Source organism: Odocoileus virginianus, chromosome 2 (assembly GCF_023699985.2).
Source record: "Odocoileus virginianus isolate 20LAN1187 ecotype Illinois chromosome 2, Ovbor_1.2, whole genome shotgun sequence".
NCBI classification, from domain to species: domain Eukaryota; kingdom Metazoa; phylum Chordata; class Mammalia; order Artiodactyla; family Cervidae; genus Odocoileus; species Odocoileus virginianus.
This window is the reverse complement of record NC_069675.1, coordinates 52,381,761-52,408,903: the sequence shown is the minus strand read 5'-3', so window position 1 is coordinate 52,408,903 and position 27,143 is coordinate 52,381,761. Positions and strand designations below refer to the sequence as shown.

Genomic DNA, 27,143 nt, shown 5'->3' with positions numbered 1-27,143 from the left:
AACCCACTCCAGTATTCTTGCCTGGAAAAGCCCATGGATGGAGGAGTCTGGCAGGCTACAGTCCAAAGAGACAAACTGAGCGACTTCACTTTCACTTTCACTTTATAGGAATGGTTCAAGGGCAGGGCTTTTGATAAGGATCAAGTTATGTTCAGGGCATTCCTTTAATCTGGCCTCTGATGATGAGCTTCTGTGGTTCTCAAGGTTATCAAATCTCTCTGAAGTGAAGAATGCTTCATCAGGTAGTCAACATTTTCCATTTGTTGAGGGTTTTATTTCTTCAGAAGAGCTCAAGGATATTGTTATGTGTATCTCTTGAGTCAGAACCAGAACTCTGCCCCAAGGCTGCACTGTTGCTTCTTCACTGCTCTTCCCTTGTCTCTGCACCCCATCCCTTCCCTAATTAGCAACTGTTTGAACCTTGCCACTGGAACTCAGGGGAGGTCATGCAGGCTGAAGGCTAGTCCCTTCAAACAAGAAACAGGGGACCCAGAAAGGCTTTCACACCCAGGAGCCTCACAGGGTCATGCTCAGTTCCAGTAGCAACCACATGTTTTCTTTGTAACCAGTGTCTAGTGCTGTGGTTGTTATATGAGTGGTTGTTATATGAATCTTGATGTTAATTGGTGGAGTGTATGAATCTGGACTGAAAGTTTAGCCATAACCTCGTAGGGATTTCATCACCCTCTTTAGTCAACATGTGGGTTGCTGCTGGGATATCTTAAGTATATAGCTACCAGCTACCTGCCTGAAGTAATAGGTATGTTAAACTGGGACTCTGAAAGGGACACCAGAAAAAGTTAGCCATAAGGGCATAGACAGCATATAGACACTGAAATATCTCATCTAGGTTTCTTAATCAAAAGCACCTGCTAACTTTCACTTAGCAGACAAAACATTGCATTTTTACCTGAATTAAATTGTCAGAGAATGTGAGATTAAACTGTCTTTGGCTGTTTTGTGGAATGGAAATGCGTGAGGGCATATCAGTAAGATTGCTTTAAGTGGTTTATCTATTTATCTGTTTTGCATCTGATAGCTGCCACTTTTTAATGAGAGATATAGGACTCTTTGAGGAGCTTGGGGAAAAAAGAAAAACAAAACTGAGTAAGCCAGCCTGGCATTCAAAGCAAGAATTCTGCTCAGAGATTTGGGAAACCCATTTTCTAATTGTTGGATGAAATGGGGCTCCTTCCTTAATCAGACAAACTGATTGATATGCACTGTGTGCTATGAAAAACTGAAGAGTTTGCTGAGAAATCAATTAGGATATTGGGAGATAAATCTTTGCATGTTCCCTTCCTGTCCTCATCTCAACTATCTTGGATTTTTTGTTCACCTGAGTCAGTAATGTCTTTTAACAGGAAGTGAAAACCTTAGCATGAGATCATTACTTTGGTTATTTCCTGTTGCACCTTGCGTTAGTTTGTTAGGGCTGCTGTAACAAAGTACCAGAGACTGGGGTTTTAACAATGGAAATTTATTTTCTCACTGTACTGGAGACTTGTGAGATCAAGGTGTCTGCAGCTTAAGTTTGTTCTGAGGCCATTCTCTCTGGCTTGTGTAAAATAAACAGCCTTCTCTCTCAAAATCTTTCTTGTGCTTTTCCATATCTAATTTCTTCTTCTTTAAAGACACTAGTCATAATGGATTAGGGCCCACTCTAATGACTTCACTTAACCTTAATTATTTCTTTAAAGATTCTGTCTCCAAATACAGTCACATTTTGAGTCATTCGAGGTTAGCACCTCAGCATATGAATTCCTTTTGGGGAGAGGAGGGCATAAATTTGCTCATATCACATCCCTTAACACCAAGGGCTTAACACCAAGTAGGTGCTCAACAAAAACTTGCTCTTTGACAGTCTGGTCTGTTGTTTGAAGTAGGATGTGGTGGCTGACCCCAGAGCACAAAGAGACAAAGGTTAGCCAGGCTGGTGTGATTCTCAGCTTACAAAGTCTACCCTGGCTCACATATGGAAACCTGACCCAGTGCTTGAAGACCCTGCCTCTGGAGTCACTGAGTTTAAGAAGCCACAGTTGGGATAATTAGATTGTATTTAATATTGGAAAAGGAAATGGTAACCAACTCTAACATTCTTGCCTGGGAAATCCCATGGATAAAGGAGCCTGTCAGGTTAAAGTCCATGGGGTCTCAAGAGTCGAACATGTCTTAGCAACTAAACCACCACCACTACCAACATTGGTTGATTTGTTAGTTCTTCTCTTTGTTTCTTTGCTCTCCACTTAGCAGGTTTGAGTAATCACAAGGAAAAGATGGCAAAGGGAGGCTATGGACAGTCCTGGAGAAGAGGTTCCAGTGGGAAAGCTCTTCCAGGAGAAGCTCTCTGATTAGGAAGGAAGAGAGGGGCTGCTGGATGCCCAGCTGGGTGGCGGTAAACCTGGTCTAATGCTTGTCTACATGTAGATGGGAGAGAGGGGCATCCTAACCCTAACTCTAACCCTAACCCAGGTGACTGTGAACTTAGCACCAGTCTGGCTTCTGCACAGAGAACAAAAGAACTTGAATCCATAACCCTCAAATTAATAGCTGATCCTACAAAGTGTAAGTCTCATGGGAGAAACAGATAAACAACCAGTGAACACATTACATACTGAAGGTCTTTCTCAATTTTATTAGTATTTTAGCAGGGAACTTCTAGAGTCACTACAAAGAATTAAAATAACACTCTAATGGTAGGTCTCCAGACTCTGCATCAGAGTCAAAGGCTTACTTAGAAAAGAGGTATGTTTTGGCTGCAGATCCATCTCTGGAGGCCCCACTTAGCTCACTGTGTATAAGTAATTAGCATCTTTCCTCTCTGACTCCCCATCAGTGTGGGGTAGACATGGCAGGTCTGCCGCATCTGGCTTCCTCATTTCAGCCAGGACCTCCCTTCCTTAACATGCCAAATGAAGGTGACTGAAATAGAAACCATTCATGTTGCTTCGGGTATCTCCCTCTCCTGGCAGTTAGTTCTAGATGCTCAGTTTGATTAAAATCATTAGTGAGGTGTGTTCACTACTGATTTCATTACCCATGCATAGGACTGAAAGAAGGAGTCTGTCTCCATTTCTTACCCCCCATCTCTCTGACTAGCATAGGAAACCACAGCTGTTGCCTTTGAATTTTTCACTGCTTTATTAGTGAAGTTTCAGGATCCATGTCTGGTTGTCCTTTTTCATGGTCTTGTATTTGAGTTATGTTATAAAGAGGACTGATGCTAAGCTGAAACTCCAATACTTTGGCCACTTGATGTGAAGAGGTGGCTCATTAGAAAAGACCCTGATGCCAGAAAAGATGGATGGCAAGTGGAGAAGGGGGCGACAGAGGATAAGATGGTTAGATAGATCACTGCCTCAACCGACACGAGTTTGAGCAAACTCCAGGAGATAGTGAAGGACAAGGAAGCTTGGTGTGCTGCAGTTCATGGGGTCCCTAAGAGTCAGACACAACTTAGTGACTAAACAACATAAATAGTCTTTAAAGTGGTGAAAATTGCATGAGTCTTAAATATCACTCAAATGTTAAAAGATTTTCAAATGGCGAGTCTGTGTAAACCTGAATTCATCTATAAAATGATGTTTTCTCCTAGACAGTAAATCCAGCCATTTATGCTTCAGATGCTGGACACTGTTCATGCTTCAGATGCCTCTCCTGAAGGGGTTAACTATCAAGAAGGGGAAAAAAAAATCACAATCAGTAAGCTGATTGTGATGCCAGTTTCATGGTAGAGTTGGAGATAGACATTTGGCCTGCATTCATCTCACCCCAATCTAGAGTTAAGCATCCTTTTTGCTGTTCTACAGATGAGGATTGAGATTTAATGAGTTTAAGTAAATTGCCAAGGGACTTCCCAGGTGACCCTAGTGGTAAAGAACCCACCTCCCAGTGCAGGAGTCTAAGAGACGTGGGTTCAATCCCTGGTTTGGGAAGATCCCCTGGAGTAGAAAATGGCAACCCATTCCGGTATTCTTGTCTGGAGAAACCCATGGACAGAGGAGCCTGGTGGGCTATGGTCCATAGGGATGCAAAGAGTTGGACATAACTGAAGTGACTTTGCACATACACACACAGCTATTAGATAGCAGAACCAAGATGTAATTTAGTACTGTTTGTGTCTGCTTTAAAAATTGTTTGAAGGAAGGGGAAAGGTTGGGAGAAGCTCAGAAGGATGGGCAGGTGGTAGTTATGGACTGAAAATTTCATTTGCTTTGTCGTTTTACATTTAAGAATTACACTTACATTCATTTAAGAATGAGGTAACCCTGATTTCTTTATCAAAGCATCCATCTTCACTTGCCCTGAATCTTAGTGTCAGAAGCACTCAGGAGACTGAGATGACCTTTGAAGTTGGCAGCATGCATTCCCATCATTGCCTGTGGCCCAGAGAGATAGTTATGGATGCAAATAAACAAATCAGTAGTAGATTCTGAAAGGCCTGGGATTTTGGATTCCATCGTTTTCAGTGGTCCTTGGTGGCAGTTCAGCCAATGAAGGTTGGCAATAACATACTTTGACTCCTCCCGTGGGAGGAGTGGGAATGGCAGTTGTCACTTTATTGTGTGCAAGGAAATTCCTTTTGGGGCATTGCACCTGATATAGTGGGGATATGGTCTTTCCCTCAACAGAGTTTGCACTCTATTAGTGGAAACAGTAACCATAGAGTAAAGAGATAATGGCAGAGAGTGAACTTGCAACACACACACACACACACACACACACACACACACACATGCTGATGTATAAAACATAATTACACCATCTTCATTTTACATGATTGTGTTAGTTATGTAACTGACAGAGGGATCATCAAACAATTTGAGTGTTGCTGCCCTGGGTCGGAAGGATCCCCTGGAGAAGGGCATACCAGCCCACTCCAGTATTCTTGCCTGGAGAATCCCATGGACTGATCTGCTACAGTCCATAGGGTTGCGAAGAGTTGAACACCAGTGAAGTGGCTTAGCAAGCCAACTGGTTTGGTAGTTTTTTTTTCCCCCTTACAATCAGTGTTTAAAATCCGCTTTTTCATAAGATTGACAATATAATTTGAAGCAATGCAGTACAGCTTACTCTGAGTGAACAGAGAAACTTCAAGCAACCACATTTAATCCTATCTCTGCCTTTTTTCGTGACAGCCTGCAAGTCAAGGGGCAGCTCTAGCCAGATCTCTGACTGTGAGTGATGTAGGGGGAGACCGCTCAGAGCCAGCTTGCCTGAAGAAGGCTGCTCAGAGATTTGTCTAAGGGGGATGCTATGGCCTGACATCAGAAAGGACTGTACCAGTTGCTGCTGTGGTTGAGAGAGGGGAAATTCTGTGTGGGCTGTGGGGTCAGGCAGAGCTTGACCTGGGCTGTGGAGGATGATTGGGTTGGGAGGAAAAGGACAATTATTGTCTGGAAGATGAGTATGGGGTTTTCAGAGACAGACTTCTCTGAGAACTGTGATGTACTTACAAGGGAGCAGAGAGATTGGGGCCATAGGGAAAGGAATTGGGGAGTAAATTTTCAGAAAATGTTGAGAAATCAGCAGAGTGTAGACTTGGGTTTACTAGTAGAAACTCTGAAACACTGCCTGGATCAGGATCCTTTTTTCCTGTGTATGTGATCTCATAAATTTGTAAATCTCTCTGTGCTTTAGTAAGATCAGATGCCTCATTTATTTCTGTGTCCACTGTATCAAGCAGCCTTATTTTAATGTCTACCTGTAGATGTGACCATGGCAGGTAAGAAATTTGGGGGAGCTGAGTTAATCTTCTTTTTCAGGGACTTTTTCTGACATGATGTGGCAGGCTGTGTCTGCTTTATCTTGTTTGGATCCTCAGGCAGCCCAGCTTTCCTTTTCCACTTAAGTGGATTGGTTACGAAACTTAATGTTTTTGACATCAGTAACTGAGTCATCAGGAATTAAGCAGATTTGCCTTCATTGTGGATTCTTGGTTCGACTTCAGGCTTACTGCTAGTAAACTGTTGCAAAACTCGTTGATCCCAAATTAGGCTGAGCAACAGAATTTCATGGCAATATGAAAATGTAGATTCCTGGGTATTAATTAGAAAGATTTTAATTAATAAAATGATTCATCAGGTTGGGACCCACTAAAACGACCCCTGTATTTCCAGAACTTTGTAATTTTTTAAATGTTTATTAAACACTCAGATTTTCAACCTACTCCTGAGCCACAGAATTGAATCTTCTGGTAGAGGGACCTAGGGAGTTTCATTTGTAACAATTATGTCACATCGACAGTTTCCAGCCTTGTGTTATTCATCCTAAGACTCTCCTAGTTCCCTTCTCATTTCTGGCCACCTTTTACCATCATGTAACCAGCAACCCCTTTTGGAATTTAATCCACCTAAAAGCTTACATTAGTGGCCCGACACCATAGCCGTGAGTTGTCAGAGAGATGTGCTTGGCAACACGATGCTGCCCTTCTGGCTCTGTGAGGAGACAGGGATGAGCAATTGAGGAACACTCAGGCACCACCCAAGGGCTCTGAGGGCCCCTAGAGGTCAGAACTTCATGATGGAGGATTAAGTCTCACCCAAGAAGGTCTCTCAGTTTTAGCTGTGTACTCTCTTTAACTTACACTCAAGGACTTTGCTTCATCAGGAGGATTCAGTGAAGTGGGGGGATGTGCATATAACTTGAAAATGTATGAGATGCTAGGATTCTAATCCAGGCCAAGATTTTGCTGTGTGTATTTTGTCTTGAATCCTTTTCCTACAGCTGGTATAGAGAGAGTACGATACACTTCAAATTCCATGCAGACTTAGCGAACTTTCAGTAGGATCCCAGCATAGGAAGGAAAAAGATCTCACTGTCTGGCTCGTCGTGATGCATATTCTCAACTCTCTGCCTTAATAGACACAGTGTACGCTACAGAGAGCAAAGTGTAATTTTAAGAACCTTGTAATTCTTTACAAATTAACACAGCAGATGGTGTTTATGGGAGCCACACAGTGAGGAATATTTGGGACCATGGGAGACATGTGTTGCAAGGTTTGGGCCTGCTTTCTACTTAGTTTAATTTTTAACTGTTGTGCTACAAAAAAAAAAAAAAGTACTATTCGCCTCATAAAGTTTTCATCGGTTCCAAGGGTGAACAAAGGCGCCCTGAGATGGTTCCCTTATGGGTCAAATTCCAAGCTTTTCAGGGAGAAGGGCCTTCGAGAGATCCCTGACTCGCCTAAGCCTGAGGAGTGCCCTGTCCTTGGACCTTGGTCACGTGGCAGAGGCCTTGGCACTTTGGTGCTGGGGGTGGGAGCAGCCTGGCTTGCTAGTCTGGCTTGGGGGTGGGTTTGAAAAGTTGAGATAGAGCCCAAGGCTTGAAAAGAAAACGGGCTACCAATGAGGCTAGCTCTTCTAGACTGGAGCTTGCTAATTTATAAGTAGTTAAACTATTTCTTTAGTTATTTTAATTAAAAATGAAATGTTATTCTCTCTTAGTTCCCCTCTAGTGATAAGAAGTAAAGTGACTAACACCTGTGTTGCTGGTCTTTTTGAGGGAAGTGTGATGAGGAGAAGAAAGTGTCATGATATAGATTGGGGGTGGGGCTGCTGAGAGGATGGGGAAAAGTGGTTCTCACAGGTTTTGCAAGCACCAAGAGAGGTCAGATTTGATTTGGGCAGGAAAAGAAAAAGCGTTGGTTCTGAAGAGTGCCAGGTAATCTCTTTGGGGGTCCCCTGGACATGCAGAAAGTGCCAGGCACTCCCAATCCGTGGATTTTCTTTTCCCAATGTCACCAGGGAAACTTCTTCATTTTGTTCTACTGTAAGGCTGGCAAACAGAACGGTCCCAGGTGCTCTCTGGGGTGGCCTGTCTTTCCCAGTCAGGACCTTGCTCAGCCCTTGGGAGTACCATTTTTACCAAACCCATTCCTTTTTTGGTATCTAGTGTCCTTCAGCTTGGGGCTTCACCAGTGACTCAGCAAATTAAGAATCCGCCTGCAATGCAGGAGCCACAAGAGACACAGGTTTGATCCCTGAGTGGGGAAGATGCCCTGGATGAGGACATGGCAACCCACTACAGTATTCTTGCCTGGAGAATACCATGGCCCAAGGAGCCTGGTAGGCTATAGTACACAGGATTGCAAAGAGTCGGATATGACTGAAGTGACTTAACACGCATGCACATACACATGGAGTGAATTGACTGCCTCTGAAGTTCGTATGTTGAAGCCCCCCAGGTTGATTGTATTTGGAAATGGGGCATCTTGCAGGTAATCAGGTTTAGATAAGTTATTAGAGTGGGGCCCTCATGACAGGCTTAGTGCTCTTATAAGAAGGGCGCTAGAGAGCTTACTTGACCTCTCTTTCCACCATGTTTATAAGCCAAGAAGAAAGAAACCATCCCTACGGGACCTTGTTCTTGGCTTTCTAGCCTCCAGGATAACAAGAAAATAAATGTCTCTTGTTTAAGCCATCCAGTTGGTGGTATTTTCTTATGTCAACCCAAGCTGACTAATACACTATCTTTAAACTCCTGTACTTCTCATTGGGAAGAAGGGACATAGAGTCATGAGAAGTTTCTGAATAGTATAGGATTATAACTATGCATTTTGTATATCTGTGTTTTAGACTGTGACATCTGAAATTAAATTAGCAATGTAAGAGATTTGTACAGTATGTAATTGTTGCCTGAGTGGAAACAGGCAACCAAATAAATGATGCAGGGTGACTATGGGCTCTCTGTGGAGGATGGGTTACTGTGAGATGGGAGGGCAGGGCGGTGTGATGAAGGAATTACAGTGTGAACTGGCCTCTGATCTATGGGCAGATGAAACACAGGAAGACCAAGGCTTGGGGGTCCCCACCTAGATAGATGTTCTGTAAACCAAAGTAACCGTCTGCCTGAGTGTTTTCTGATTTCTGTGAAGTCTCAGCAGTGTGGACCCAATTATTGATCTTCTTTTTGAGATGCTGGAAATTGCCAGACTCTGGGGATCTTTTAGGTGTTGTTAGCTTTAACTGTAACTGAGTGATTTGGGGACTATGCACAGAAAAATGAAGCAGAAGCTCAAATTTCATTGAAATTTAAATCATTTATATAGTATGGGAATATACATGTGTGTGTGTGTGTGTGTGTGTGTGTGTGTAAAATCAATGGAAATTTCAATTTGCCTTGACTACTTCTATCTCAACTGTGAAGATAAAACGGCATTTTTCAGCAGTTTGCTCAGTTCATTGTCTTTCATAGGCTTTGAGGGTGCATGTGGTTAATTTACCATTGCTCTCAGCAATCACCCAAGCTTGGGAGCTGGGGAAGGGGGGCTTTGTTGCAAACTGTCTTCTAGGGCAGGGTTGCCTGACAGATAATCACTGAGGACTACACCTGTGTTGATAAAATAAATCAAAGAGCAATAATTGTAACATTACATAGGTGCCAACCACTTCCTGTGGTTTTGATCAGTAAATCACAAAATAGGTAAAATTTATTCTTAGGACCCCACATTTTCCAAATCATTCACCCCTTCCATACCTGCCTTCTAACCCCAGGTGCCTAACATGGACCCTCTGTCCTTCTATTCAGAAATGAGTGTTTCTGGAGCACTTCTTAGGAGCTTTTTTTTTTTTTTTTGATTCTTGATTTTATTTATTGGAATATAATTGCTTTCCAATGTTGTATTAGTTTCTGCTGTACATGTACCCTAAAAAAAAACATAATTCAAAGAGACACGTGTACCCAGTGTTCATCACAGCATTATTTACAGTAGTCCAGACATAAAAGCAACCTAAGTGTACATCAACAGATGGATGGATGGAAAAGATGTATAATATTACTCAGCCATAAAAAGGAGCAGAATTGGATCATTTGAAGTGATGTGGATGAACTTAGAGGCTATCATACAGAGTGAAGTAAGTCATAAAGAGAAAAACAAATATCATATATTAATGCATATGTTTGGATTCTTAGGGGTTTTATGCTGAGTACTCCAGGAGAAAATAAGGAATTCACTATCCATAGAAAACGTGTGTTCCTTTTTGCTGAAACGTGAAAATTGATAAAAATTGATAAAAATTTGATAAACAATGCAGGATGGTCTATCATTAACATCTGTATTATTTGACACAGTACCTAATAGAAGGATATGGTCAGAGGAGAGGAAGATCTTTAAGGGCTAGCTCAGTACAGAAACACTCCCTGGGGGAAGATTTTGAGCTGTTCCTTGAAGTATGAATAGAACCTGGTTAGGCAAAAGGTCAAAGGGAGAATAACCCCTTTTAGCCAAACACCAACATGAGGCAGAAGGTGTGTGAGTTGCTGAGAAGGAACAAATTGACTAGAGATACAGGCAGTTACAGGATGGAAAAGCATTTATGAAGTCTTAAAATATAGGCTCAAAAGTTTACTAGAAAGTAGAGATGCAGTAAGCACTAAATGTAAACTGAGAGGTGTACTGGGCCAAGGAAGTGAAAGCTTGGTCTCAACAGGCCATATTAAGAATGGTGTGGGGTTGGAGATGTATTGAGTTGGCCAAAAAGTTTGTTCAGATTTTCCCAGATGATGTTATAGAAAAAGCCGAATGAATTTTTTGGCTAACCCAATACATTGGCGTGGTTGGTCATCATGGGCAGATGGATTGAGGAACAGCAAGAATCCGAAGATTTCTTTGATGGATAAATTCTCAAGTCTACTGACTAACTGGATTTAGGGGAGAAATACAATATTAGGATTTAGAACTCTGACAGTGATTAGTGTAGATAAAAGCTCTCTAGGTGAAACCAAGGTCTGAGCTCCCTTGGTTCTCTGAGCTATGTCCACAGGGCACTTGCTGAGGTTTTCCCTTTCTAACATGCCATCTTCAAATCATTTTGGTCTGGTAGTTTAAGGTCTCTGATTTAGTCAGACATTTTTGGTTGTTAGGGACAGAGATTTGACATCAACAAACATGGGGGAATTTGTTAACTCATGACACTACAAAATCCATTGATAGATACTAGTGGATTTAGGTACAGCATTGGAGAAGGAAATGGCAACCCACTCCAGTATTCTTGCCTGGAGAATCCCAGGGATGGAGGAGCCTGGTGGACTGCCATCTATGGGGTCACGCAGAGTCAGACACGACTAAAGCGACTTAGCAGCAGCAGCAGATTCAGGAACCCATGCATTTTGTTCATTGATAATAGTGAAATTTGTTGAGTGCCTATTATATGCCAGGCAAAGCTACAGGCTGCCAAGATTTAATGATAAATAAAGGAAAGACTGTACCCTCATGGAGTTTTATTTTACAAGTTTAGTATATAATGAAAACTATGAACCAACTTGATTTGCCTCCAAAAGCTGACTTCCCTTACCTTTCTCTTTCCTTCTTTTGCCTTCCCTTTTGTTTCTTTTCCCTCTCATCTCTTTTCAGCCCCAAATTAATTTCTCATCTCTCTCCTTCTTCTCTCCCTCTCCTTATCCCCTCCCCCTTTCCCCTCTTTCCACTCCCCAGCTATGCTTTTTTTGTGACATCCATTTTCAAAGACACCTTAACCAGCTCAAGATGTATCTGCTGCCAGTTTATCAATCCCAGTAGAGAAAAATATGCCTCCTTCTTAATAATTTTACCAGCCACCTTATAGCTGAATCTCACTGCTTTGGATGCTATCATGAGTTTATCGCTGGGCCAGAACTCCTTGGTTGAGAATTGGAAGGAAAAATTAGAGGGTTTACCAAAAGAACACAAGAGAGGTTGCTGGGAAAATAGAAACGACAGCAATGTTCCCCGAACTCTCCAAGTCAGGCCTTCTCTGTGTATTGCCTGATATGTGTACTGACACTGCTATGCTAGTAGGTATGGTCTAGTCTTTCACAAACAAAGCCATCCTGATTTTTTAACCTTATATAGTGATGATTCTTTCCTTGAATATTGATAATGCTTGGCAGAGCAACATCAGATACATATTTGCCCTAACACATTATCATAAATTTTTCCCTATCTTTCTCCCCTCACCCCTATTTCAGAGTCCAGGGAAACTGGAATTTTATGTGGTTAAAGGATTCTGATCATGGGTTTGATTTGCGGCTGATGCTAAACTTATTCATTCTAAAGAGATATTGCCCATTTCTTTTCTAAGAGAAATGTCCATAGGTAGTGAAAAGGAAATGTTTAGAAAGGTTTACATTCTCAGACTGTGATTTACACATAATATAAAGGTTTAACACAGTGTTCAAGGTTCTTTAAATAACAGTGCTATTTGTAATAAGAACATGATTTCTACATGCAGGGTCTGAAGGTAGATGGGCAACCCTCCAAACAGGATAGGGTGACCGCTAGATCAATAGATAATTTTTTCTCCTCCCTCCTGTTGTCTAAATCATAGGTTTAAATGACAGGAAAATGTGTTAGAGATGGAGTGCATGGCACAGTATAGCTTTCTGACATTCTGATGATTTTGACTTCCATCTCTTTCAATTGACAGCAATCTGAAGAGTAGGTATTTGATTAGCCCACACATTCAATATGTGAGAATCACCGCTATACAATATTTTGAAGATTTCTCATACATTCAATCAAGTTTGCAGGTACCATTGAGAGAAAGAATAAAGCGATAGACATTGGCCTTCTTACAGCCATTTCCAACATATTAATATCATGCCCTGAAACTAACATGAAACCACAGATCTGATGGAAACACTGAAATAGTGGATTTATATTCTTGGGGTCTCCATGAGTGACTCCTTGTACTAAACTCTGTGTTTAAGGTAGAACAAGGGGCTAGAATGGGGAAAAGCCTTTAAGCAAATATTCAGTCAATTTCAGAAATTTAAAAATTACTATTCCTTATTTTTTGTAATAAATCAGTAAGTTGTGAAATATTCAGCATAGAATTTAAATATTTTGCATATCTCTTCAGTGTTTCAGAGGGGATTATGAATATTTAATAAAAGAGAGAGAGAAAGAGAAGAAAAATGAACACCCTCTTTTAATAAATAGAGGGGCTTTTATTTCCTAATAGGACAAAGGATAGTATTATTAAAAAATGAACCAAGATATTGTCTTTTTCCTGAAGAACGATTGTGAAAAATCAAAATTTCAATGAATGTCCCTAATCATTTTTGTGTAGTATTGATCTAAAAATAAGAAGTCTTCTTGATAGCATCTGATACTTTGGCAAACTGGACTTAAATTTAGAGCCAGAAACTGGGCGAATAAATGACCCCCTATAAAAAGCCAAGTTAGGAAATTCATTCCCTTCCCTCTCATCAGTTCAACCTCAGATCTGCCCCAAATGTGTTTTGTAAAATAGAGTTCAAAGACAAAAACAAATAAAGTTTAATAAACACGCACCTCCCTAGCACAGCAGATGGCAACTAGGAAAGCTGCCTGAAGCAGTGTGAGAGCATGTCCTGCCTGTCTCTCCTTCTTTTTAAACAACGATATTTAGTAAATGGCTATCTCTATTGCAAACTCATTCTCTGCAGGTAAAGGTAAAGGCAAGTGGGAGCACTTTGTGAAAGGTACACAGGGTCTGTAGGCAACATGTGACAGGGCAGATAAACTCAAACCAAGATTTTTTTTGATGGCCTTTGAAAAGAAACATGTGAAATGCCATAAAATCACAAAATCTTATAATTTTAAGAGATGAGAGACAGTTTAGATATGGCATAGAAGTAGCCCTGGGCTGGAAGTCCAGAGGTCCTGGTCTGATGCTATTGAGGCCATATGATCAGAATCAGTGATTTCACCTTTCTGGGTTTTGCTTTTTTCATCTTTGAGAGGAATGGAGGGGTGAGGAAGAAGAAGAAATTGATTAAGGTACCTCTTGCTGAGTCAGGGCTGTGCCACTTGCTCCAGATCCTGTCTCTTTAGGTTCACAATACCAAAGCAAGTTATTTACTCACATTTTAGAGATGAGAAAACCCCGACTGACAGCCAGTCCCAGCCCTGTCTGTAGTGCAGTGAGAACATCCTCACAACAGGGAAACACGGTTATGAATTCTTGATGGGTTTTGGGCTCCCCCCATTTCCTGGGGTCTGTCACTCATGTCTGCTCCCTCTGTTGGACAGATGATAAATCTGGAGTGTAGAGAAGTTGCCTCATCACCTAGGTAGTTGTTGGCAGAGAGTGCTTATGACTGCTTTTCGTTTCCCTCTTATTCAGCAAAGACAGGGAGTAAATGGATGTAGACCACACACTTCGGTTTAATTACTAGACAATGGTGTCAAAATGAAGATGGAGCTCTCCCTTCACTTCAGTTTGTTAAACTATTTTTAGTTTATAGAGCCTGGAGGGTTAGGGAGGGAGAGTTGGGTAAGGCTTCTGGTTGATTCCCTGGAAACTAGAATTTGCTCATGATGACCAAATTTTTAGTTATTTAAAAATATATCCATGGACCTACTATGCAAAAGATATTCATCTGGAGTTTCTGCCCCTTATTTCACCTCTTACAGTATCCCAGACTAATTTTAAAATGAACTTCCCCGAATATCCCTTCCTTAAACAGAAGTAACTTTTCCTTTAAGAATTCTAATTTTTGGCAAGGTTTTTCATATATTATCTGCCTGAGTAGAGGAAGTCAAAGTCCAGGTGATCTAAAAATAGCTTCTGTGTATTTTCCAAAGCAATACTTTCATTTTCTTCCCCCACAGTAGAAATGCTTTCCTAATTACCCTGAATACTATTAATGCCTTTTATTTTTTCCAGCACACTGACACCATGATTGATTGTCCTGCTAGCCCAGTCAAGGAGACAGGGCATATATCATGCTATCCATTGTGCTTATGAGAGAACTCAGACTTAAAAAATGAGCAAATCTTTAATCCAAGATCACAGAACTTAGTGACAAAGGGCTGACACTATGAAGCAAGAGTCTTTTTTGTTTGTTTATTTGGCCTCTCTCAGTGATCGACTTCTTGTCCAATTTAGGTTGATAATTCAAAAGTATTTCTACTTGGGGTCATGACAGAGAACAGGAGAGTATGGAGTGATGGGCTACTGTCCCCATTTTCTATGTAAATCTGAGCATTGAGGGATTATTATACTTGTTCCAACACTGGTAATATTTAAAGAAATCAGTGCTAACAAAGAGCCAGCAAATGGATGAGTTCAACGGTGGCCCCCATTCCCTAAGTTCCAGTCCTGCCTTTACCATTCTCTAGCTGCTCTAAACCAAGAAAACAAATATGGCATCCAAGTCAACTGCAGTTTTTGAATTGCCTTCAGCCAAAGATTTGAAAGTTGGAGATACTAAATTGCAAATATTATACAAAGAATCTCAACCGCACAAAGGTGGGAATGCTAATGTCCCTGGAATCCTCTGAGCTTGCAGATCAAACTATTGTTTGCTATAATCACCCTATAAGGAAGCTCTTATAAAAATAACTTGTCTTCGTGGTAGTCAAACCAGTCCCTTCACATGGTAGAGAAAAGGCTGGCCATTCCACTCACCATTCTCCTAGTACCTGCCTTGCTATTTCTTGTCCTGGTGCTGCTTTGACCTTGCCTCTTTCCTATCTGGGCTTCCCTGTGGCTCAGATGGTAAAGAATCTGCCTGCGATGCCAAAGACCTGGGTTTGATCCCTGGTTTGAAAGATCCGCTGGAGAAGGGAATGGCTACCGACTCCAGTATTCTTGCCTGGAGAATCCCGTGGACAGAGGAGTTTTCCTATTCAGATTTTGCCCAGGACTTAAAGTCAGGCTAAATCCTCCCGTCTCTCTGTGATATGCAGCATTTTCTTCTGAGCGTCTCATTTAGCCCTGTAGGGAGCTAGTCTTTCTGCATAGTTGTTAGTGTTGTTGGTCTCACGTTGGGATCACTCACTAGATTAGAAGCTCCTCGAGAGTAAGGATGTTACTTGCTTTTTGTGTGTCCCCCCTCATCACCTCCACAGTGACCTTACACCTTAGGAACATGTGCTATACAGTTAGTTGTATGTTATTGATGCTAGGTAGAATATGGACTTCCACGTTGCCCATCTATTCACAAAATGTGTGTCTGTAACCACCCTACTTACAATCTTAAACATCTCTATTACCCCTGGTAATAGAGTTGCTGGCTTTAGCACAAAAAATTACAGAACACCCAGTTAAATTTGAAGCTTAGGTAAATAATGACATTTTTAAAAGTATAAATACATCCTCTAATTTGCTAAGATTTAAAATTTAAAAATGTTATCTGACCTGTACTTACATAGGGCACCTCACTGGCCTCACCCGAATCCTGGTCCTGTCAGAGCCTGGCTTTATTTCAAATTCTGATATTTGTTCAATGCTGACTTTTTAGCATTAATTTTGAGTTTCTAAAGTATTTCATTAAATTATTGTTTACCTTGATTCCTGAGTTCTTTGATGACCTCTTCCTCTTTATACCTGAGGCAGGTGCCTCACTCCCCTCACCCTGGTCCAGGTCTGGTCTAATCTTTATGGTCTCCTTTGTGAAACAGTGATAAGGTTATGTCACCAGCAGAATGCAGTGAACCCAGGGTCTGACATAGTATTTATTCAGTGATTATTTTATGTATTCTGTCTTATGTATTACTTTATGTATTATGTATTCTGTCTTGACATCTATTTTTACATTGGAAAGTTCAGTCATCTGGTCTACTTCTCTCATAGCCACATTTAACTCACAATTGTTCAGTTTTCAAAGTAAATTCTTAATTACTCTCATGCATGGGAAAGGCTTAAGAAATCTGTGGTTCCAGAATGATCATGGTCCAGACCTCCATAAAAGTGCCTGTATTTTGAAGGCAAACATCCTATTTGCAAGGAGCAAACCAAAGAGAAAAGAAGCAGTTTTGGCTACCAAGTTAGTGTCTCACCTAACTTCACCAGACACTGAAGTTTTACCCTCTATGTGACAGCTGCCTTCTGATGATAAAGCAGCACATTGTTCTTCTCCATATACTTTTGTTTCTTTGGAGCTGGTATTTCAGAGTTGTAAACATTAGAAAATTTCTTTTAAGCTCTTTCTACTTATAAAACTTCAGAGTGTACATCTGAGAGGTCAGCATTTGAGTTCAAGGAGTGGAGAATGGTGATGGGAATTTATAGGATTTTTAAATCATTAAAAAGGCATACATATGCCCTGGTTTGGGCTTTTTCATGAAAATGCTATAGGATTACACTTCAACCAACCATTCGTTCAGAGGAAAAAGAATTGATTAAGCAAGTTGTAGAAAAGAGTAACTGATTTAATTCTGTTGTTCAGTCACTAAATAATGTCTGACTCTTTGCAACCCCGTGAACTGCAGCATACTAGGCTCCTGGTCTTTCACTATCTCCTGGAGCTTGCTCAAATTCATGTCCAAAATCTAGGTATATGTCAGTCTGATGTTTATGTTTCAGCCTTGCACATCCAGGATTTTGCCAATGAAAGAAAACATCTAGAAATCTGTCAGATGTTAATTTCTATAGATCCACAAAACATATCCTGTGAGGCACAATTTATGACCTGGGATCTCATTTCATCATATGCATAAGTTGCTGCAGAGACCTGCGTGGTTTTACAGAGACTGAGTATAAACAGGAATTGGCCTACCACTGGGACCATAAATCAATTTGTAAGGTATTTGACTAATGTTTAGATAACTTAATAGATTTGACAAAGATTTGGGGGACTCTTTTCTCTTCAAAGGAAGATAATGCAGTCCATACAGCTGTGCAGAGCTTTCTATCCATGGGACTGTTGTTGCTACTATGGTCTTAAAAAGAATGGAGATTCTGTTTGGTTTGGTTTGTGTTACTACAGAAATGAAAAATTCTAAAAAAAAAAAAAAAAAAAGCAAGGGAGGGGGAGGAATAGAAACTAGTTAAACTTCCAAACTTCCTGTGAATAATTTATCAAATACCATTACTATTATCTTTTGCTTTTGCCTCTGTTTGTTATAGTCATAAGGGAAATTTTCCTTCTGGCCTCAAGCTGTGGGTTCCTTCTTATTATGTTTAGCATTCCAGTGCATGGCAGAACAGAGATTAAAACACTGTGTTTTCTACTAAAGCACCTCTTTTGATTTTGATACAGATTACAAAAAGACTTGTGATACATTAGTATAAAATTCTGATCATTCTTTTTCTAGTTTTGCTTTATTATCTCAGTAGTCTTCTATTCAGAAGAAATATATAATGAGAAAAAAAAAAACACTTGTATTTGAAGGTAATAACAAAAACATCCTTGTATCTACTTAATTGTTGAATGTCTGGAGAAAGAAAGAAAACATAGATCTGCATGGAGTTGAATACAGACATATGTGTAACCATCTTGAGAATGTATTGATTTTCATCAACTTTTAATCTTTATTTCAGAGAGATTAACTTTAGAGATCAAGTTATATTAACTGGGTATTGAAAAGAATCCTTTTTTTTTAATGGCTTGAACTCTACAATTCAAGTGTGTTTCTTAATTTTTTTAAACCTTTAATGTCACTAACATTGAATTTTTCTAAATCTGAAATTATTATTTTTTTTCTTAATAGACCGGAAGAAAAGAAAAAGGAGATCCTCTAAACATTGCAATTGATAAGATGACCAAGAAAACAAGAGATCTAAGGAGACAGGTACTGTTTTGCTTTATAAGTGCCTGGTAGTGATACTTAGTGGTGGTTTCTAAGAATGTCCTTTTTCAGACCTAATACTTAGCTTGCTGTTCTTTATAATATCTACATTTACACAGAAACTTTTCATCAACAAATCAGTCTGCTGAGCAAGCAGATGTAACAGGTGCAATGGTGGTGATGAAAACAACCCCTAAGTCACGAGCAGCAGACAGTGAGGGGAAACCCTCTCACTGACCAGACACTATCTTCCTAGGTGGAGAGTCGACAAATTCTCTACCCTTTACGTATAGCCTTCAGTTTTTCAGACCTAGGCATGTGAAGAACCAGTCTGTAATTTCTGCTAATTCTTATTAAAACTCCCAAGGCAATCAATGAATAAACAAGAGTGCCAATGGTTAATGTGAAACACAACTCTTAATCTGATGGGCTAATTAAGGTCTCTGACCCAGTGTTTCCTTTTGGGGACATAAATCTAGGGGAAAATTTGCTTATCAGATGGTTGTTTGGGAAGCAAACCAGGCAAGGAAAGGTAGCTGGATGATTTAAATGGTTAAGGGCATCATTAGCCTGAAGGGTCCATGTTGGGGGAGGGGTAAGGAATCTCTAGTCAGGGCCCCTTTTCATTTTGAAAGTGCTACATGAACACAAGTACCCGTTTCTAGTACATCTTATTTTCCACGTTGCTATGGTGAGCTCCACTTCTTCTGTAGTGTTCTTTTTATGGACGAAATGGTACCATCCATTAAGAAACTCCTTCATGATTTCTGCCTCAGAGGCCTTATCTCTTGCTGATAGCTTCTACATATACCCATCTTGTTCATTAAGTGTTGGTCATCGAGGACCAACCTCTGCTCTGCGGCAACACCTACTTTACTTTCTGCATCTGTGAAAGCTGAACTGGCAGGGCTGCATCAGCTGTCAATAATACTCATCCCTGCAGCATGTCAAGTAGAAAGATTAGCAAACTGTCTGGGCAAGAATGGCCAAGGAGCATCTTTAAAAAAATGGTTTGAAGGAGAGGAAGACACAGCTTCAAATCACTGTTAAAGAGCTTTTCTGGGCTATTTTCAGGTTATCACCAGAAAGTACAGACACACTGATCTGGTGTTCTCTAGAAGGTACAACAATTAGTTCTAAAATATGAAGACTCTAGTTTGAATGCCCAGCTAATAAGCTCTTTGAAAGTGAAAGTATTAGTCTCTCAGTCATGTCTGACTCTTTGTAACCCCAATGGACTGTAGCCCACCAGGCACCTCTGTCCATGGAATTCTCTAGGAAAGAATATTGAAGTGGGTAACCCTTCCCTTCTCCAGGGGATCTTTCCTGACCCAGGGATCAAATCCTGGTCTCCTGCATTGCAGGTTGATTCTTTACTATCTGAACCACCAGTGAAGCCCGATAAACCTTTAGAGGAAAGCATTTCTTTTTATTTTACTTTGAAATAAGGGAAAATAAAGCATTGTCTTCTTAGGCATTAGAAGGTAATATTAAGAGAGAGTATGACCAGGTATGCTTCTCCTTGCCCTCTTAGACTACCTTTCCATACAAAGTCCCCATCTGACATGAAATGATATTGGTAGTAAGAATTGGGATTGGGAATGGTAGACAACAGTGAGTCAGGTGTCTGGAGCTCAGGGTTTTATTTCTAGCTCTGCCACTCAACTGACCTTATGACTGTGGATCCTTCATCTCTTGGATCCTACATCTCTTACCTGTAAAGTAAGTTTGGCATCTGCCAAACTAGGTCTGTAAACTCTTTGAATGAGTCCATTTATTTCCTCTGTCAGAAGTCCTAATGCCTGATACTCACAGGTTTTAAAATCAATGGGAAGGGAACAAGCATCTTCTCTAGGGTTTGCCTTTGGCTGGATTGTCAACCAGGCTTCCCAGGTGGCGCTAGTGGTAAAGAACCCACCTGCCATGTAGGAGATATAAGAGATATGGGTTTGATCCTTGGGTTGGGATGATCTCCTGGAGGAGTGTATGGCCACCCACTCCAGGATTCTTTTGCCTGTATTTTGCCAGTATTCTTGACAAAGGAATCTGGAAGGGCTTATAGTCCATAGTGTCACAAAGAGTCGGACTCAACCAAAGCAACTTTGACATACAGGTTGTTGACCAGGCAAAGTTTATGAATTGAGTCTTCTTACTTCCCCCTCTAGGTCTTAATAGGGACCATTATTTTACATTCTGGAGCCAACAGCTAAGTTCTCTGCACTCATGGCCTGTCACAGGAATTTTTTTGTCTTACTGGGAAGGAATGGATACAGTAGTTTTTACCTTGATGCTACAATCCTCAGAAAAGTGTTGACTCATTTTAGCTTTGGACAGCAGTGAAAGATGGACTTGAAGATGGACTTCATGGTACAGGAATGTTAAATGCTTTGGTGACAAGATCTTTGAAGAGCTTCCTTTATCGTGGCATTAGAAGGAATATGTCATGCCCTCAAATCATTCCATGTATAACACTTTTTTTTTTTTTCTGCTCACCTTTCCCAGGGATTGAGAAGACTAAGGGTGAGAGAGAGTTGTTTTATGATAATCACAACAGTTATGGCATAATTTCACACCACATCCCTGAATTTGGCTCAAACAGCATTTTCTTCCCCAGTATGCCTTTCTAGAACTAAGATGGTCTCCATCTGTCAGTTCTATCCCAATCCGTATGTTGGAATATTTTAATCTCTTTTCCCCATCTCTTCTGTTTCTCCATGTACACCTGTATTGGTACAAAACCTTTCCTGAGCTGAACAGAAGCTACCTAGCATTTCTGCAGATAGAACATGCAAGGAGTCTGATTAGCTTGGCTCAGGTAGAAGTTCAATTCAGATGTGGGTAGTTAGTTAATTGGAGAAGGCAATGGCACCCCACTCTAGTACTCTTGCCTGGAAAATCCCATAGACAGAGGAGCCTGGTAGGCTGCAGTCCATGAGGTCGCTAAGAGTCGGACACGACTGGGCGACTTCACTTTCACTTTTCACTTTCATGCGCTGGAAAAGGAAACGGCAACCCACTCCAGTGTTCTTGCCTGGAAAATCTCAGGGACGGGGGAGCCTGGTGGGCTGCCGTCTATGGGGTTGCACAGTCGGACGTGACTGCAGTGACTTAGCAGCAGCAGCAGCAGCAGCTGGTTAATTAGATGAACAAAATTTGACCTGAGTCTCTGATATGTGATGCCCAGGGCCTCCCTGGTGGCTCAAATAGGAAAAAATCTGCCTGCAATGCAGGAGACAAGGGTTCAATTCCTGGGACGGGAATATCCCCTGGAGAAGGGAATGGCAATCCCCTCTGATATTCTTGACTGGAGAATTCCAGGGACAGATCCTGGTGGGATATAGTCCATGGGGTTGCAAAGAGTTAGACACGACTGAGCGACTAAACACACACAGAGTGAATGCTAGTGGTTCAGATGAAAACGGAAACATTTTCTGTTCCTTCAATTATGGACAGGCCTTTGTTAGAAAAGATTCTAAGTGAAAACCCTCAGTGATCCAACTCTAGTTCCCTGTAAACTTATATTCCTTAAAATATTTAGAGAAATAAAATCACAGGCTGAAATCAAAGAAAAATATTTCTGATCACTTTCCTAAGTTCTTACCCTTTGGGCCTCCTCCCTTTTCCTCATAGCCCCAAGGTTGGGCAGTGTTCTTCAGAAGGTGACCCTGGGCTTGTAAAGTTCTAATCACCAAATTAAAAAGAAATAAAGTCGATTATGATCATTATCTTGGGCTTGCCTAATGAAAGAAAGTGGACTTAAATTTGTAGACATGTGAAAAAAAAAATCCAGTAATTGAATAAAAAGGATTTCTGTTTTAAGTAGAATTTTCTAGTAAGTAGAGCTCTTTTTTTTTTTTTTTTTCCAGGCAGTATGTCCCAAGGAACTAGAGAGTCATAAATTGTGAGAAAGGTTGCAGGAACCCAAGGGCGTTATTTTAACTGATTGGCATGGATCCATCTTGCCAATTAACCTCAAGAGAGTGGGCAGTGGTAGAACAGAATCCTTTTAGGAGTATTTTGTTTGGAGTTAAAAATGGATTTAGGGGAATATAACTGCCAGCTTTAAGCATTATGTTTTAATTTTAGAGCTGTGGGCACAGTATGCCCCACGTCTGAGCTATTGTCACTGCTGTGTTTCTGGAATCAGCCCATTATAAAAACAAAAGCTTTTGGCCGAGTCCCTGCCTGAGTACCTAGTAGCCCACATGGTCCATTTATCCCATAGAGAGGGCCCAGTTGGTGTCTGCCAGCTGCTCCTCATGCCCCCCTTCTATATGCCACCTGTGAACTATTCTAGGCATGGCCTCTTGGTTTTCCTTACACTTACAGTGATGTTGGTTATCCTGATTGTTATTTTGGTCCTTGTGTTAGTCTTTCTCTCCCCCCAAGTTGATAAGCAAATCGGAACTCAAATGTTTTCCTATGAGACGCTAATAAATAGTACTCATAACATGTTAGTGTGTTGCTAAAGTCAGCAGCTCTCTCTTATTCCTCAAACCAATCAATGGCCTAATTCTTATTCCATCACCCTTAATAGACATCACAATAATTCCAGCAATGAGATGCAGTGTCAAATTGAGAAAAGTGTCAATTTTGCCACAATCAAAACATGTATAGAATGCTTTTACACTGGAATGCAAACTTAATAGAATGGATTATACAACAAAGGATTAAAAACAAATGAGCAAAACTTGTCACTGGATGGTTTGTTAAAGGTCAATTTATCAACACCCTGCCTCCAGATAGGACTTCAGAAAAAGCTCACTAGATTAATAAGAAATAACTACAGCTGAAGATTCCTCAGCTGTCCCTTTTGTGACCCAGTTCCTTACATAAGAACTGTGGCTAAAGGTGGGCAGTCATCAGCCCAAGTTTGTAAAATCATGGTCCATGAAAATGTAAACTAAATTATAGCTGACATTATGGAGTCCTTACATTGTGCCAGGCAGTGTTCGAAGTTCTTTCTATAAATGGACTGTATTTAATACTCATTCAGCTCTATGAGATAAAACGGGCTGTCACCATGCCCATTTTACAGATGAGGACATGAAACCAGGTAATAAACCCATGGTGACACCAAGTGGGGATGCCTGGAGGTCCCTGTCCAGGCAGTCTGGCTATGGGGTCTTGGCTCTTAGCCCTTCCCCATCCTAGCAATCCAAAGAGCCAGCAGATGCAGCTGGGTCCCCCATATGCTATTCTCCTCCGGGGGAGGCAGTGGGGAAGAAAGATGGTTCACATAATATGTAGAGATGCTTTGTGATTTTCAACAGCACCTTTAGTACTGTGGGGTTGGGAATGTCTGAAGAAATAATGAAAGTATTAGTCGCTCAGTTGTTGAAACCCTGTGGACGCCACTGCCAGGCTCCTCTGTCCATGGAATTCTCTAGGCAAGAATACTGGAGTGGGTAGCCATTCCCTTCTCCAGGGGATCTTCCTGACCCAGGGATTGAACCCAGGTCCCCTGCATTGCAGGCAGATTCTTTACTGTCTGAGGCACCACAGTGGGTGACATATATGTAATTCAGACAGAAAAAACATCTGTGGTGCATGTTGAAAATAGGGTTCTAGTTTGTGATAGAATATCATCTCTCAGGTCTCCAGCTGTTATGGTTCACTGGATCTTTTTAAAAACTGCTATTATGTTTAGGTAGCTGGCTTCTCAAAGCATGAATTATAGACTTTTCAAAACATTTACAGAAAAAAGGAATTTTAAGGCATTCAATTCTTTTTCTCACATCTGTTCATGATGGGGCCAATTATTTTTAGATTCATTGTAAGAAAACATTTTGAAATCATTTATTTCCAGACTTGAAGCTGCTTTTCCTCATAAGGATTTGAGGCTATCTATATGGCTACAGTTTAAAAATTATGAAACAAATATTGATTTCCTCCAAACCTTAAGGTTTGTGTTCTTCACACTGAAAACCTATGTCAGAGCTAATAATCCTGGTCAGATTGCCTTGCTTCTATAAAAAAGTAGAGACCAAAAAATGATCATAAGGCAATTGGTGTTTGAAATACAGAACATAAGCAATTCTGGGACAGTTGAACACAAATGGCATCAGAAACACCAAAATCAGAATCAAAGAGACCAGAAAGAGAAGGGCAGAGGAAGGGGAGGGCTCATGAGCACTCTGAAAGGCCATCTCTGGACGAACCCTTTAATCACAGGTTGTATACTCAAGCTCTCTCTAATTTAGGAAAATCTCATTACAGCAGCCCTGAATGTCAGGCCACTATGTACTTATTTGTATCCTGGAAAACACTCATTAGGCTGGGTTCAAGGTACATGATTTTATCTGTTGCAAATAGTTCTTAAAATATCACTATCAGCAATCTCTTCCCTTATAAAGACCCTATTCAAATCATGGAGTAGATTAACTGACTCCTGTGAGCCAGCATGTGGTTGATGGGTCACACATGAATACAGTCTTGGGGAGGATGCCAAGCTTGACTTCTTTCTCACCAGTGAGTCCAGATCACAGGAAGAGTTCAATAGCTTGATCAATATTGATTAATCAAATAACGCACAGTGCAGAGGAATCTGTAACACATGCATGAATAGGAAACTGCTCAATTAAGTGGAAGCTTCGACTACTGACTTATTCTCTTCTGTTAATTTCTTCATGCCCCAGAAATCAAGGAAAAGTTGGATGGAGAAGGATACATAGCATTTCCTGAGTCTCAAAACATTCAAGAGAATGTGTGCTTTGGGTTTTATCTTGGACACCCGCTGTTCTAGGCAATAAGAGTGCCAGGGGAAAAAAAAAATTTTTTTAAGCTGAATTTTATTTTTAATTAAATTTTTTTTCATTTATTTTTGGCTGTACTGGGTCTTTGTCACTGTTCAGGTTTTCCCTAGTTGTGGGGTGTGGACTTCTCATTGCAGTGGCTTCTCTTGTTGGGGAGCATGGGCTCTGGGGTGCATGGGCTTTGGTAGTTACAGCTTGTGGGTTTCATAGTTGTGGTACACAGGCGTAGTTGCCTGCAGTATGTGGAATCTTTCCCAGCCAGAGATCAAACCCATGTCCCCTATACTAGCAGGTGAATTCTTTACCACTGGACCACCGGGGAATCTCCTAGGCAGAATCTTAATCCTGAAGATCCACTATAGGATTATAAAAAAATTCTATCGTATTTTCCAGGATGAAATACCTAAGCAAGAAAATTTGGAAAATTTTCAAAAATAGTGGTTCAAATAAGGATTTTTCTTTCTTTCTTTCTTTCTTTTTTTAAAAGAATGTCCTTTAAGCTTACCAAAACATTTCAGAACACCAAACCTGACAGGGTGAGGTTGGTCCATATATATTGTTGGAAGCTATGTTTAGGCTGAGGTTTTCTATCCAAAACAGACACTAAAAGGGAGATAATTTTCAAATGTGTTCTGTAAGAGCTTGCCACTGTGGCCTGTATTGAGCTCTTTGGAGAGTTGATGATAGCTGCTAATCGCCTTGATTCTGACAATGTATTTAGTGGATCTTTGCAGCCAGCTTTTGGTCAAATGTATCTTGTTCCATTTGACCCCTCCTTGCTGAGGTCACCTTTTATTACTTGAAATGGCTTCCTGCATTCTTTTCTCAGGGGAAATTTCCATCAGGACAGCTGATTTTTTTAATCTTCCTTTTTCCCAAGGGGGCTGGATAAATCTGAGATTTGGAAAGTGAATCATCTTCCTGTAGGCTCTGCCTCTCCTGCTGGTGGAAGCCCTGGTTTGCTGTAGGATCTAAGCACCTTGTACCTTCCTGGCTCCAAGGGATATCACAGAGGATGGGTGAGGGAATTCACCATGCTCTTTGCTTGGGCAGGAAATTGTGATGAATGATGCTGAAAACTCAGCCTGTGTGCACTGGGGCTGAATAAGTCTTGGAGACAGAGCTTTGAGTGAAGTAGAAAAAAATAGCTTTATTCCTTTGTCAGGCAAAGGGGGACACAGCGAGCTCCTGCCCTCAAAAAACTGTGTCCCAAACTGTGGTATTTGGTGAGGAGTTTTATACCAATAGTTCAAGGTCAGAGCTGCTGATAAGGATCAAGGTGTGTGCAGGGCCTGCATTTCTTTAATTTGGCCTCAGATGGTCTCCTGATGAGCTTCTGTGGTTCTCAAAGTTACCAATTATGGCCTTCTCTCTGGAATGAAGAATGCTCATCAAGTAGTTAACATCTTCTATTTGGTGGAGATTTTACTTCTGTAGAAGAGCTTAAAGATATTGTTATGTATGTCTCTTGAGGTGGAACCAGGATCCTGCCCCAAGGCTGCACTATTGTTTTGATTGTTCCTCCCTTGTCTGCATTCTCATCCCTTCTCTTTTTAGCAGCAGTTTGAAATTACCATTGGAAAAAAAAAAAATCTCTTGCTTTTTCAATGAAAAAAACAAGAGAGTTCCAGAAAAACATCTGCTTCTGCTATGTTAGCTACACCAAAGCCTTTAACTGTGTGGATCACAACAAACTGTGGAAAATTCTTAAAGAGATAGGAATACCAGACCACCTGACCTGCCTCCTGGGAAATCTGTATGCAGGTCAGGAAGCAACAGTTAGAACTGGACATGGAACAACAGACTGGTTTCAAATAGGGAAAGGAGTAGGTCAAGGCTGTATATTGTCACCTTGCTTATTTAACTTATATGCAGAGTACATCATGAGAAATGCTGGGCTGGATGAAGC

The 27,143-nt window shown here is 40.8% G+C and overlaps 1 protein-coding gene across 10 annotated transcripts in view; it reads left to right on the top strand.

The window, feature by feature from the left end:
* CTNNA2 (catenin alpha 2) overlaps nt 1–27,143 on the top strand; it is a 1,320,632-nt gene that overhangs the window by 1,006,351 nt on the left and 287,138 nt on the right. For all 10 annotated transcript variants that reach the window (XM_070479775.1, XM_070479805.1, XM_070479797.1 and 7 more), the window contains one exon: nt 18,402–18,482. In XM_070479775.1, the coding sequence (XP_070335876.1) occupies nt 18,402–18,482 (81 nt within the window). The remainder of the gene's footprint in view (nt 1–18,401; nt 18,483–27,143) is intronic.